Consider the following 14,648-nt stretch of genomic DNA (forward strand, 5'->3'; position numbering starts at 1 on the left):
TCTTTAATTGGATCCGATATGTGCTCTTTATGTTCTTCTTTTTCTTCTGGACCTTCTTCTAATCCATGAGATTCTGGAAGCTCTATCTTTTGAGGTGACCACCATGAAGACGCTTCATCAAATACCACATTTCTTGAAGTATGACACTTTTCGGTATTTGGATCACAACATCTCCATCCTTTTCTTGATTCATCATAACCGACAAAAATGCACCGAATTGCCTTCTTCTCAAATTTGCTTCGTAGATGATCTGGCACGAAGACGTAGCATACACATCCAAAAACTTTGAGATGGTTGACTGTTGGTTTGATCTTCCATAATCTTTCATATGGTGAAATATATCCCAACTTTGTTTGTGGGAGTCTGTTAATCACGTACGATGCCGTCCTTATACATTCGGCCCAAAATATGCCTGGTACATTCTTACCATGAAGCATACTTCGACAAGTTTCGGCAAGGTGACGATTCTTGCGTTCCGCCACTCCATTCTGCTGTGGAGTATTGGGACAAGTTAATTGTCTTCTAATCTTGTGCTTCTCAAGATAGATATTGAACTCAGTTGATAAATATTCTCCTCCATTATCTGTGCGTAAGCACCTAATCTTATTATTGAGCTCACTTTCTATCTTCTTCTTGAACTCTTTAAACTTCTGAAAAGTCTCCGACTTTTCCTTCATGAAGTAAACCCAGACATACCTTGAGAAGTCATCAATGAATGTCACCATATACTTCATTCCTCCAAGTGATGTTTGTTTCACTGGGCCAAAGACGTCTGAGTGTATGAGCTCTAGTGGTGTCTTGGACTGATGTTGTGACTCCTTGAATGGCAATTGATGAGGTTTTCCAAATTGACATCCAGCACATATTGTATCTGTTCGGATATCAATTTGAGGAAGCCCATTTACTATGCGTTTCACCATCATCTCCTTTAACTTATTGTATCCCAAATGCCCAAGACGTTCATGCCACAGATCAGCCTTCTCATTCTTTCGAGTCTTATCCACATATGCTGTTTCAGCAGATAGTACATAGACCGACTCTATTCTTTTTCCTTGCATAATTGGATTGCCAACCACCTTCACTCTCTTGAATACAGACACATCTTCTGGTCCAAAGAGCACATAATTCCCTTCTGCTGTCAATTGTGGTACTGACAGTAAATTCTTCTTTAGGTCAGGGACAACATACACCTTCTCGAGTTGGAGCTTATGAGAGTCGCCTTCATTTGGAATTATTGTCTTTCCAATGTGAGAAATAGATAACCTTGAATTGTCGGCTGTCAACACGACTCTATTTCCTTTGTAATCCTCCATTTCTTGCAGCTTTGTCCCATCGTTGGTCATATGATTTGAGCATCCAGAATCGATGATCCAATCATCTCTGTAGTTTATTTTTGACTTTAAAGTTGTTGTAAGAGCTTGATCATCTATGTCAGCTTCAACAGAGAGTCCAGCTTCTGCATCCCATGTTTCCTCATTAATGGTTGCTTCGAATGTGACCTCTTTCTTCTCATCTCTTGCGGCGGCCACATTTCCTTCAAAAGTTCGCCTTCTGGGGAATCTACAATCTCGAGCAAAATGACCCTTCTTGCCACAATTGAAGCATTCACCATTCTTTCTCTTATCATTTTCCCCGTATTGTTGGCGATGATCTCTTCTTCCTTGTTGAGCTCCCCCTGAAGCGTTGCCTTTTGATTTTGGATGACCCTTCCACCCATATGTCTTACTTTCTTTCATCGCCTCTTGTTTTCGAGATGTTGCTTTCTTCTTATTTGTGAAGAGTGCATCTTCTCCGTCTTTTATGGTTACTTCATTCATCTGCTTGGCTAATGCCTCTTGATTAGCCAACAAATTCTCCAGCTCTATTAATGATGGTTGAGTAGGCCATCCTCTCACAGCGGCTATAAATCCATTATACTCGAACCTTAAGCCATGGATGATAATTCTCTTCATCCTTTCATCACTTACTTTCTCTTCAGGAGCAAGTTGAGATATCTCACGACAAATAGATTTCACCTTGGTGAAATACTGAGAAATAGATAGACTTCCTTGTGAGATACCTGCGAGCTCATTTTCCAAGAGCTGGAGTCGTGCTTCATTCTTCTTTGAAAATAATTTTTCAAAAGTTTCCCAAGCTGCCTTTGGTGTTTTCTCGTCACGGATGTGATCCAATAGATCCTCCTCGATTGTAGTCTTCAATAAAAATAAAGCCTTCCCGGCCTTGATGTTCCATTTTCTCAAGGCTTCGGCATTTTCTTTCGGTGGAGGCGTTGTGTCACTGCCAGCAACTATTTCTCATAAATCCTGTCCTTGTAGGTAGGATTCTATACAAGTCCGCCAATAACCATAGTTGTGGTTATTGAGACTCTTGATTCCACTGCTCGTACTTGCAAGATCTGCCATCATGACGTCTAACGTCCAATAAGCTTGGTCCCAGACCAATGAGCTTTCACAGTTCCTAACTGTGCTCTGACAGAATTTTCCTTAGGGCTTTGGTGTTAACAAGACGATGTAAACGTCCAACGTTTACCGATGAGTACCTCCACTAGCAATGGTCCCGAACGACCCGCTCTGATACCAATTGTTGGAAGCTTCGACGAGCCCAACACACCCACTATAGAGGACCGAGACTATACTAGACTCACTACACCAACACTTTGACGTTGGTTAGCCTTTAATTTTATAAATCCTTAGTGCACAATGTACTTAGGCGACAGTGTCGACCATATATCTTTAGGCGGTATAACCGACCATGTATTACTTAGGCGGCAGAGCCGACCATATAATAAGAACAACAAAAGTGCACTAAGAACTTAAACACAAACTAAGGCTTGATCGGGAAACTTAACAAAAACACTTATATTAAATTACAATTACAATATTACTTACAAGCTTTCTCTTCTCTACTTTCGCTAACTCACACTCTTCTTCTCTTCTTCACAACTCACTTCTTATTTCACTCTCACAACTTCACACAAATGAAACACCCACCTATATTTATACTACTCCATGGAAGTTTCTAGAAACTAGATATTTCTATAGATATATATAAATATCTAGATATTTTTATACATATAAATATCTAGATATTTCTTACACACATAAATATCTAGATTTTTCCTTACATTTTAATATCTAGATATTTTTCATCTACATATTAATATCTAGATATTTTACCCATATACATTAACTAATTCCATATTATTCTAAATTTGCATTGTATTTTAACATAGTATTGTTAATTTGAAATTGTCAGTATCACATTTAAAGATTTAGTGTTTGTAATAGTTAATGCGGAGCTGATATAACTTGAATATGCGACACTGTTTAACTTATTTAAATTCCAATAAGTTGAAAAAAAACCTTGAATGAGCATTCGGACACAATAACGTGGTCTCACAAACAAAAAAATTATGTATACTTATGTGATTTTACACAACGTGAGAATTGAAGACAATGTATATCCACTTGAGGAAAACTTTCTAGCAAACTCAAATACTGTTTCTCGACGTTCGAGAGGTTTGCAAATAATCAATGGGGGAATGCACCATCCACTTCGTAACTTTAGTTGAATACAATTAAATACTTCCCGATAATTTTCATGTTTAAGGATTGTCGTTCCAATGTAGGCCATATATCCAGAAAAATAATACTGTAAGCTATATACATTAAAATAATGTGTTAATATAAATCAGTATAACTTGTTAACCTGTAGCAGTTTTTTGTCATTGAAACTTATGAACTTAGATTTTGATCTTGAGATTTAAAGTGTTTTTGCTATAGATTCCTTGATGAAAGTTATTGCAATTGACCTCTAAAATGCTCGACAAGCACAATCACAACTTGAATAATTCGAATTTAACGATGAAGAAATAGGTTTACTTTTGGATTTCGAACTTTGACTGTTGAATTGAAGCTCAATTTAGCGACTTTGATCATGAGAGTTTGCAGATACCTTCACGAATGCATAATGAACAAATCTACATTTTTACATTTCTCGATTTCGTATCGGATTGATCCAAAGACCAAAACAGTCACGTTTTTCGGTTTAGATGAACACGGATCAAGCCTGCTCGAATTAGTTGTTTTTGATCTGATATGATGATGAACGAAGATAAGGATTTCGATCCGAAACAGAAATCTAGACTCAATTTGGTGATTTAAATAAAAAAAAATAAATGCCCAATTTCTAGGTTTGAATAGGATGAACAAAATATGAAGGACGAATTTGTGATGATGTTGTTCTTTTGAAGAGATGATCGATGATTTTCTATGAAGATGAAGAAGATATCGATGAAGGTGATGGTGATGATGGAGATGATCGATGTTAATGATTAAGGATGATCGATATACACTTTAACTGAGTTAGCCGGTAACTAGTTACCTTTTGTTCGATACACTTTTTTAATGTACGTGACCTACATTAGTATTTATTGGGCTATATAACCTACATTAAAAAAAAAAAAAGTATATCACTATTGAGTAGTCTTACGTCTTTATTTTAATCAGTGAATGTTGTTTTGTTTTATATAAGTGTTAGAATTTATTTTAATCAAAAGAAATGGAAAAATAATTTAATGCTGAGTTGAGTCTCGGGTCGTCTCATTTTAAGAGTGGAACTATTCAACGATTTTTTAATATGCCGTAAAAAACAATATCCAATTGCCAACCCCTTTATAGCTACCCATAAACCTTTTTTGCCCCTTATTTTAACTCAAGGTCACAACTTTGTATTAACCCATGGCACAAGAACAAAGTCTGTTCAGTGAAGTTGTAAGTTTGCAGCCAAAATCTGACGGCGAAATCTTGTTCCCAGCAGTTCTGCATCCTAACCCGAAAGTGCCGAAGCTTGTTCAACTAACAGAAGCTATTAAAGCCAACAAAGAATGGATAGATTCACTCCTTTATCAAACTGGTGCCATTCTCTTTAGAGGTTTTCCTGTTTTCACTGCTTCTGATTTCAGCGACGTCGTTGAATCGTCTGGCTACGATGACTTCCCCTATGAGGAGGCCGGTACAGGATCAAGAACTAAAATTAGTGGACGCGTTTATACTGCTAACGAATCACCACCTGAACAGAAGATTGGTTTCCACCACGAATTATCTTACGTACGATATGTCATTCATACTAAAATTTTCATTTTAATTTGAGTTAAAGTTTGCTTTTTTACGAATATTTAAATTGGGGTAGTTAATATAGTTGCTATGAAACAGGCTAACGAATTTCCTTTGAAGTTATTTTTCTTTTGCAAAGTCGAACCAGGAAGTGGAGGAGAAACATGTATAGTTCAAAGTCATGTGATTTACGACAAGATGAAACAGAAGCATCCAAAATTTGTAGCGGATTTGGAAGAGAAAGGATTGACTTACATGAGAGTTCTCGGAAAAGAATCTGATCTGTCTTCGCCTGCAGGCCGTGGCTGGATGGACATTTTTAAGACTGATGACAAAAGTGTAGCAGAGGAAAGGTATTTTGTATTTCCGATTACAGTAGTATTTCTCTTTAATTTTAACGACAGTTAGAAATCACTGGCTGGGTTCGAACGCGATGTCAGAGCCCACCTACCGGATCATTTTCTTGGATGAATCATTACAAGCCTACCACAACCTGAGGAGGAAACCCTCACGACGAATCCATAAGGGCATCACGTGTGGTAAAATCCCCTCGGGTGAGGCACGAACGCATGGACGTCCGAAACCTCCGAGGCCCAAGAAATGGGCGAGTAACCTCAACGGAAATATTTTGCAACTCATGAGGATTGAACCTCTGACCTCCCTAATGGGACCTGACATCCCTCATGTGAACTCAGGTCACCACCAATAAATCAACACCTTGACGTTGATTGTTATGCTTTAGTCAATCAATTAAACATGTTCAAGCTTTGTCACTGTGTATATGCGCCGTGTCCTAATGAAAATAATTGAATTAGTTTTGGATTTAAATTACAGGGCTAACAAGACAGGAAACAAACTAGAATGGATGGGAGAAAATGTAAAACTTATAATAGGTCCTAAACCCGGATTTAGATATGATGAGGGACGACAGCGCAAAATCTGGTTCAACAATGTTGCAATCTTATATGGCGGAACTACGGATAAGCTAAACAATGATCCAACAAAAGAAGTTGTTTTCGGTGATGGTGAAGTGTTGCCTTCTTACGAAGTGAACGAGTTATTAAAGATGTTGGATGATGAGTGTGTTGCGTTGCAATGGCAAAAAGGAGATGTGTTACTGCTCGATAATTTGGCAGTTCTTCATTCACGTTGGCCGTTGCTGGCCCCACCACGTCGCATACTTGCTTCCTTGTGTAAATGAAGGCTAGCTTCAAGGATATGCATGGTGCATTATGTGTATGATCCTAGCTATATTTCTCTGTGTTACTGCTTAAATCTTTTGATTGTCTTTTACATAGGACTGTAAATGAGCCGAGATACTCAAGCTCGACTCATTAAAAACTCAACTCGAGCCGAGCTTTAACGAGCTCGAGCATGGGCTTGAACTTATTATGAAGCTCATTTAATAAACAAGCCCGAGCTCGAGCTTAAATATTAGGCTCGAATCGAGCCGAACTCAAGCTCGACTCGTTTACGACCCTAATTTTCAATTTGAAATATCAGTTCAATTAATTTCTTTGCAAATGTCTCAAAAATTACATTCCAGAAATCTTATGTGGACAGAGGAATAATAATTATCAAGTTAAACGTGAAACCTACGGAGTACTACTTAAATTTAATTTATCTTTTTATTATTTAATGGCTAGACAACGATATCAATTTGAATGATCAGTTATAAACTTTCTCTATTATAAAATTGATGCCGTCCAGCATTAAATTATTATTAGAGTATATATATAAATTGATCGCAACGACAATGATTTCTTATTAATGTTAGCGAAGGGCAGACAATATGTCAAAAGGAACGAATTAGTGGCAGAGCCGGCCCTGGCCACGGGCGGCACGAGGCACTGGGCATCAATTTTTCATCTCATGTTATTGTATATACTGGACTGGATATTGGATTCGTATTTAAGTGACTTATATTAAATAAATTATGTGTGATATTTTGAAGGTATATCAAATAGTTTACCTCCGTTCAAATTGTCAAAAAGGGCGTTGCACGTCTTCGTGTGAGGCTGCACGCAACTCAGCGCTAGCTGTTATCCGTTTCCTGAGGTGGCACCCTCTGATGAATTGTAACGGAAATAGTGCAGCGGCAAATTTTGATGGCAAATGGCGTTAGTCAGCTTATTGAGACCATTAGTAACCCCTGACTGCGATGTCAGAGTCAAATTGTGCATATTTTGGTGAAAAAGTGAGTTTTTGATTGTGACTATATATGACCTTCGTTAAGTCAAAAGGTCAAGTTTTTGTGTCAAATATTTGTAGAATTATGTGGTAAAATTTGATTGAGAATTGAGGGGGGGGAAATAATACAAAAACAAAAATATAATTATAGTAATTATATGATTGGTTGGAACACTCTTTCACGCCTCCAACGAGTTGTTCGAATAAGTAACTCACGACTAGCTGCGTCAAAAAATATGCCGCGTTAATAGGCGTCAGGCTCGCCACCTCACTTGACGGATCAAATTTGACGGTGAGATCCCACTCAACCAATCATAATTAACACACATCATTTATTTATTATATAAATTAGTTATACCCAATTTAAAATCAGATTTTACCACAATACCCTATAAATATATGATACAAAAATTTGACCTTCGGGTTAATGAAGGTCGAATACTGTCACAATCAAAAACTCATTTTTTTCACCCAACCCAAAGTAAACTATATGCATATGAGAACATAGTGATGGTTAAGAATAGTCTAAGAGAAAACACTCATTATTTCATTTTTATCCTTACAATTATAAATATAATTATAAATATTATGTTATCGTTATAGTTTAGTCCTTTAAGTATGCCTACTTTTTATGTTATAAACTTTCTATCACGTAGCCATATCTGAATATGGGGTTACCTGATCCGGATCACATGCCTAAGACTATAACTAAAGCCGTGTTAGAATTGTCCGTGAGATGAGCTTGACAATATTTGACGGAAGCAGACGTAATTAACGGAGCATCAGTCAGAAGCATTAGTCACAAAAGTGACTGAAAGTGAAGCAAGCGTAGAACTAATATTATTATATTTTTGTTATTTATTTATTTTCTTCACACTCAATTTTTAATCGGATTTTACCACATCACCCTACATATATTAGACACAAAAATTTTCATTTTAGGTTAATGAAGGTCAAATACAATGACAGTCAATAAGTAACAAGGTTCATGAAAAAAACTCTCTCTCCTACTTGTTCTCTCCCAACGGTTCTTAAAACAAAAAAGCATCTATACTCTTAACTTCTAGATTTATACGATAAACAATTGTAGATTAAAAGACACCTCCACTAGCAATTAATCCAATTTGTTTTTGCGATCCCAACGAAACCTGTTTTGCCGGAAACGGGATATCCACGCGCCGCTAGAAGCTCTTTGCCGGAATTGTACTTTCGCCGGCCAACTGATACCGGAAAATTATTTTTCCGACTGGTTCTTGTTTCTATCCCTTTATACGCTCCTTTAAATTGTTTAACCCTTTTGTCTTTGGTACATCCTTTATAGTCGAAGGTGATTTCAATTTATATTATCATTATCATCTTTATATAAACATAATAGTCTCCATTATAGTCTTTCCTGGTGTTTAATTTCTATCCCTTTAATTATTTATGCTACTTATATACTCCGTATTATATTAATTTGTATTATATTATTAGTTTTTAGAGCTAGTAAATTTGTATAACTTTAACTTAATTATTATCTGTATCATTCACTATTATTTATTATTATTAAGTATTATTATTATTCTTTATTTTGTTTTTTTTTTTTTACTGTTACTGTTATCCATAATTTTTTTCCGGTAGCAATTGAATCTGAAACTGACTTATACCATCTTCATTTATTTAGTTTTTAATTAACTGGTAATATAGATATCCCCATACCCTTACACTTAATAATTGGACACTGTTTTTCTTAGTTTTTTATACGAATTTAACTTATTCATTTTTTTTACTTGTACTGGGTCACCTTTTTAGTGAATAAAGTAATATAGATCCTACGCGTACTTATGGTCACTTGAGGTCATGTTCTCCTAATTTAGGGGCGGGTAGGCCTAGAGGGGTTAGAGGTGGTTGTAGGGTAGCCACCCTTGGTAGGATTAGAGTGGGTAGCTGGAATATAGGAACCTTGACTGGTAAGAGGATTGAGCTCGTTGATACCTTTCGTAAGAGTAATGTAGACATTGTGTGTGTTCAAGAGACTAGATGGAAGGGTGAAGAGGCGATAGAGATTGAGGACTATAAGTTGTGGTACTCGGGTTCTAGGATAGCACGGAACGGGGTAGGTATCTTTTTAGGTAAACTACATATAGATAACGTCGTTGACGTGGGCAGGTTTAGCGATAGGATTATGTCGGTTAGTTTAATTATTAAGGAGGAGACTTTCACGGTCATTAGTGCATACGCACCTCATGCGGGTTTAGGTGATGCCGAAAAGAAGAGTTTCTGGGAATTGTTAGATGAGGTGGTGAGGGGGTGCCCAGCGGACCATCGACTGATTATAGGTGGTGATCTGAATGGACATATAGGAGCGGAGACAGAAGGTTATGAGGGAGCCCATGGGGGCTTTGGGTTTGGTCCTAGAAATGAAGAGGGGCGCTCAATTCTTGAGTTTGCCATTGCCCACGAGTTGGTGGTAGCAAACTCTTTCTTCAAGAAGAGGGATGCTCAGTTAGCCACATTCCATAGCGGGGATCGTAGCACCCAGATTGACTTTTTGCTTCTTCGTAAAGGGGAACTTAGGACCTGTAGGGACTGTAAGGTCCTTCCAGCTTTGACGTGCTCCTCCCAGCACAGATTGCTGGTCATGGACCTAGTCACTAAGGGTAGAGTTGGCAGGAGGGCTAGGGTTGTACAACCTAGAATCCTTTGGAAGAACCTCTATGGAGCGAATGCGGAGACTTTTAGAGCGAATGTTGTTGAGAGATTGAGTGTAGAAGGGGATAACGTTGCCCCTACAGAAGCAGACCAGTTATGGAATCGCATGACATCCACTATCAGAGATGTGGCAAAAGAGACCTTAGGAATGGCTACAGGGACATCGAGAGCCCATAAGAGTAGAAGAGAGTCGTGGTGGCTTAGTGACGATGTCCAAACGAAAGTCGCTTTAAAGCAGGCGAGGTTTAGGGAGCTCATTACTCTTGGAGAAGGGTCACATGAAGAGAGAACTAGGGTAGAAGAAAGATATAAAGAAGCTAAAAGAGAAGCAAAGAAGGCCGTAGCAATTGCAAAAGACAAAGCATACGAAGATTTATATAGGAAACTAGACTCTAAAGAGGGAGCTAATGACGTATATAGGATAGCCAAAGCTAGGGAGCGAAGAAGCAGGGACTTAGGTAACATCAAATATATCAAGGATGTAGCGGGTCAAAGTATAGTAAGAGAAGATCTTATTAGGAAAAGATGGGAAGATTATTTTGCATCTCTTTTCGGTAGGGGAAGACCAGAGCGGAACGGTGAATCCCACGAGGTTCGGGAGTTTCAAAACAACTGTTTCTGCACGATGATTAACGAGGAGGAAGTTAGATTGGCCATACGAAAGATGGGGAGAAACAAAGCAGTAGGACCGGATCAAATTCCGATTGAGGCGTGGAAGTGCCTAGGAGGCGATGGGGTTAGATTGTTGACAAACCTTTTCAACACGACGTTTAGAAGCGCAAATATGCCTATGGAATGAAGACTCGGTGAGGTTATTCCTATTTACAAGAACAAGGGAGATGCGCAAATATGTAGTAATTATAGAGGCATAAAGTTAATTAGTCATACTATGAAGCTTTGGGAAAGAGTGATGGAGACGAGGCTCCGACGCGAGACAAAGGTTTCAGAGAACCAATTCGGTTTCATGCCAGGTCGCTCGTCGATGGAAGCGATTCACATAGTTAGAAGCCTTATGGAGAAGTGTAGGGAAAAACAAAAGAACCTACACATGGCATTCTTAGACTTGGAAAAAGCTTATGATTGTGTCCCGCGTGAGCTGATTTGGAAGACGCTTAATGTTAGGGGTGTCCCAAGTAGATATATAAGATCTATTAGAGATATGTACGAGGGGGCGAAGACTCGTGTACGCACGGCGGTAGGAAACACAGAGTTTTTCCCTGTTGAGGTAGGTCTACATCAAGGATCTGCCCTTAGCCCTTATCTTTTTGCTTTGATCCTAGACGAGTTGACTCATAGGATACAAGACAACATCCCATGGTGCCTGATTTTCGCCGACGATATTGTATTAGTTTCGGATTCCCAGGATGAGCTTAACAGAAGGCTTGAGCAATGGAGGATCGCCTTAGAATCAAATGGCCTACGGATTAGCAGACTTAAATCGGAGTACCTTAGATGTGATTTCAAGAAGAGTGAAGAGGAACACGACGATATAGTGGATATCCGAATTGGGGATCAGATTTTACCCCCGCAAGGGTCCTTTAGATATTTAGGTTCGATGCTTCACAATTCGGGAAGGATAGATGAGGACGTGACGCATCGTATACGTGTAGGATGGTTGAAGTGGAGGGCTGCGAAAGGGGTGTTGTGCGACAAGAAGGTGCCCCTTAAGCTGAAAGGGAAATTCTTCAAGGTGGCAATCAGACCAGCCATGTTGTACGGATCAGAGTGTTGGCCAATGACGAAGGCCCAAGAGAGGAGAATGGAGGTGGCAGAAATGAGGATGCTTAGATGGACGTGTGGTAAGACCATGCTAGATATGATACCAAATGGAGTTTTTAGGGAGAAATTGGAAGTTGGGAACATCATCAACAAACTTAGGGAAGGACGACTTAGATGGTTTGGGCATGTCAGGAGGCGCCCAATTTTAGCCCCGGTTAGGAGAGTCGAGACCCTCGCCGTTGGCGGCGTAAGGAGAAGGGGTAGACCTAGACGTAGGATGGAGGATAGATTGAAGCTGGACATGAAAGAGCTTATACTGACGGAGGACATGACTTTTGATAGGAGCCTGTGGAGGAGTAGAATTAGGATAATTGAGTAAGTTGTTTTTTTTTTTTTTTTTTCAATGTTTTTATTACATTTATTGTACAACTACATACATAACTATAACTAGCTATTCTATAGTTACACTATATATACCCCTCCACATAGTATATATGCACCTGTATCTATTTATATGTATTTAGGCTATATACATGTACCGTTGCATATGTGTGTATCTATATATGTATCTATGTATCTAAGTAACATGTATTGGTGTATGTATGATTGTCTGTCTTGTTTCTGTACCTAGGTATATATATCTACGAATTTATCTATATGTATATATGTTTAAGCATGGGTTTTTATCCATGCTTATGTGTGGTGCGTGTGTGTGTATATATATATATATATATATATATATATATATATATATATATATATATATATATTTATTTATTTATTTATTTTGTTTGTCTGTATGTCTACTTGATTTTAAATGGTTTTGTGCTCTATATGATTAATGCTATTTGCCCTACTGTTGTGCAATACTGCTATTTGTGTTCCCTTTTTGGTTACTGTGTTTGGTTGCATCTTGCTAGGCGCACATAACCCTTACAGGTACGTATCTTTTGCCCTATCTATTTCGTTTTTATGAGCACATCTGGCCGGAGGTCCTTTTTGGAAGCAATCTCTTTTGCTCTAGAGTAGAGGGAGGGACGACCTTATCTAGGCGCGGGTTCTATACTCGCGGGTGGAGTAGCGACTTCCTTCTAATCTAGGGTACGAGGAATGATTGTCTACACCCACCTCTCCCATACCCCACTTTGTGGGATTGGGTATTGTTGTTGTTGTTGTTGTAAATACAATGACAGTCAAAAACCCACTTTTTCACCAAAAGTGCACCATTTGCTTCTGATGTGACAATCACGGTTAAAGCCAGTCTAAAAGGGTAACAACCTAATCCGAAAATTTTAGTCATATGTCCCATTACACCCCTCAACATAACAAGATTTAACAAAAGTTGCCCTTTTCTGACCGACGTAGTGCGCAGTGCACACAGCAAGGGTGCGCGGCACACACTTATGCTGAAATGTTTGGACTGTTACAACGCGTGTAATGAAATCGACAAGTTTAGAGGAGTTGTACCCGGTAAGAATGATATCATCTATGTAAACAAGCAAATATAATACACATGAATTTTATTATACGTAAACAATCAATTAGAGGGTTTATAAAGTTTATATTTGATAAACATATGTTCTCACTTTCGCTTACCCGGTGTTGTTTACCCTTTTTATAGGTTCCGGTTTGGACAAAGGTAACGGGCCTTACCCTTGTCTAAACCAGAACCTTTAAAAAGGATAAACAACAACGGGTAAACGAACGCTTAGTGAGAACAACATATGCATATCAATTAATAAACTTCATAAAATAAGTCAAACCACATCCAACATCGAACAAGCAAGCATACATCCAATACGACTCGCAACGCTTGTCACATCCTCTATGGGAACCAAAGTATTGTGAATGGTACGACATGCCACATCCCATATGGGAACCATGTCAATACCCTAAGTCGTCATCAATATGAGAACTAGTCACATCCCATAGGGGAACCAATTCTCCTTTCCAATCGCAATTTCAGATATCAATACAAGATTTACCAAGTAATATGCATACATTGTACTCACCTTAAATCCCGGAAGGTAATTCGACAAACATTTCCAAGAAAAGATGTCAACACTCAATCATTCACAAGCACAATCACCTCAAGTTTAGGGTTACAAAACCCCCAAATCTCTAAATTGATGATGAACAAGGAAGAATCTAGGGTTCCACTAGTGATAGCAAGTGATAAAGAGGTTGATTGCGCTTAAGGATTTGATTGCATGGAGACATTTCAAATGTTTCTTGAGGTTCTCTCAAAATCGCAACCCTCACACACACACACATTCTATTTTCTTTATTTTTCAGCAAAAGACACAGACGGGAGAAAGTGACCGGATTTAAAAATACATATTACATCATGTTTTTACTTTTAACCCTGCCCAACTAATTCCTTGGAAGTCATGTCCTTTTTCTACTAATTCATTAACTAAGTTTAATAAAACTATTAAAATAATAGATTATAAAGATGGGGCGTAACAGAGTGTTTTAGATAGTGATATATGTTACTATAAAGTTACAAATATTAAAATGTGAAATATTTTTATCTATCAAAAAGACAGTGCCAAATGAGTATAGACAACTTTATATCCCTTTTACTCACATACTGCTGTATAAATGTATAACATATATAAAATCTGAACAGATAATACTCCGTAATAAAAAATAACGGATAAGATCAGATAGATGATCCAATATCATGGTTCAGTACACATAACAAGATTTATATGACACCCTCGGTTAACAATATCTATTTTTTTATATAATATAAAAAACAGTAGTCAACAGCCGAGTACATCTGATGCATTATTCTATGGGCACGTTTTAATTTGAAATTTGGACTATTCAACAAGTTTATACTTTAATATGATGATGATGATGTTAATTACTACGTAATATTAAAAAAAACCAATATCCAATAGCCCAGCCCTTCTTTATCCATATTTG

General features: G+C 37.9%; 2 protein-coding genes across 2 annotated transcripts; both read left to right on the top strand.

Annotated features, from left to right (window-relative positions):
• The first annotated feature begins 4,731 nt into the window (after positions 1–4,731).
• On the top strand, positions 4,732–6,585 carry LOC139844408 (clavaminate synthase-like protein At3g21360). The gene is made up of 3 exons (XM_071834636.1): positions 4,732–5,108; positions 5,214–5,467; positions 5,949–6,585. The coding sequence occupies exons 1-3, from the start codon at positions 4,740–4,742 to the stop codon at positions 6,313–6,315; spliced, it is 990 nt and encodes a 329-aa protein (XP_071690737.1). The 5' UTR covers positions 4,732–4,739; the 3' UTR covers positions 6,316–6,585.
• A 299-nt stretch (positions 6,586–6,884) lies between these two features.
• LOC139839477 (uncharacterized) lies at positions 6,885–10,794 on the top strand. The gene is made up of 4 exons (XM_071829542.1): positions 6,885–6,968; positions 7,069–7,234; positions 9,161–10,268; positions 10,416–10,794. The coding sequence occupies exons 1-4, from the start codon at positions 6,885–6,887 to the stop codon at positions 10,792–10,794; spliced, it is 1,737 nt and encodes a 578-aa protein (XP_071685643.1).
• Positions 10,795–14,648: the final 3,854 nt, after the last annotated feature.

Source organism: Rutidosis leptorrhynchoides, chromosome 4 (assembly GCF_046630445.1).
Source record: "Rutidosis leptorrhynchoides isolate AG116_Rl617_1_P2 chromosome 4, CSIRO_AGI_Rlap_v1, whole genome shotgun sequence".
Taxonomy (NCBI): Eukaryota; Viridiplantae; Streptophyta; class Magnoliopsida; order Asterales; family Asteraceae; genus Rutidosis; species Rutidosis leptorrhynchoides.

What these genes read in the sequence shown, in the direction of transcription:
- LOC139844408 (XM_071834636.1), top strand. Translation starts at nt 4,740, where the DNA reads ATGGCACAAGAACAAAGTCTGTTCAGTGAAGTTGTAAGTTTGCAGCCA. An exon ending in TCCACCACGAATTATCTTAC is followed by an intron (nt 5,109 to 5,213) that starts GTACGATATGTC and finishes GCTATGAAACAG; the next exon opens with GCTAACGAATTTCCTTTGAA. An exon ending in AAAAGTGTAGCAGAGGAAAG is followed by an intron (nt 5,468 to 5,948) that starts GTATTTTGTATT and finishes TTTAAATTACAG; the next exon opens with GGCTAACAAGACAGGAAACA.
- LOC139839477 (XM_071829542.1), top strand. Translation starts at nt 6,885, where the DNA reads ATGTTAGCGAAGGGCAGACAATATGTCAAAAGGAACGAATTAGTGGCA. An exon ending in AAATTTTGATGGCAAATGGC is followed by an intron (nt 7,235 to 9,160) that starts GTTAGTCAGCTT and finishes CTCCTAATTTAG; the next exon opens with GGGCGGGTAGGCCTAGAGGG. An exon ending in CTCATTACTCTTGGAGAAGG is followed by an intron (nt 10,269 to 10,415) that starts GTCACATGAAGA and finishes TGACGTATATAG; the next exon opens with GATAGCCAAAGCTAGGGAGC.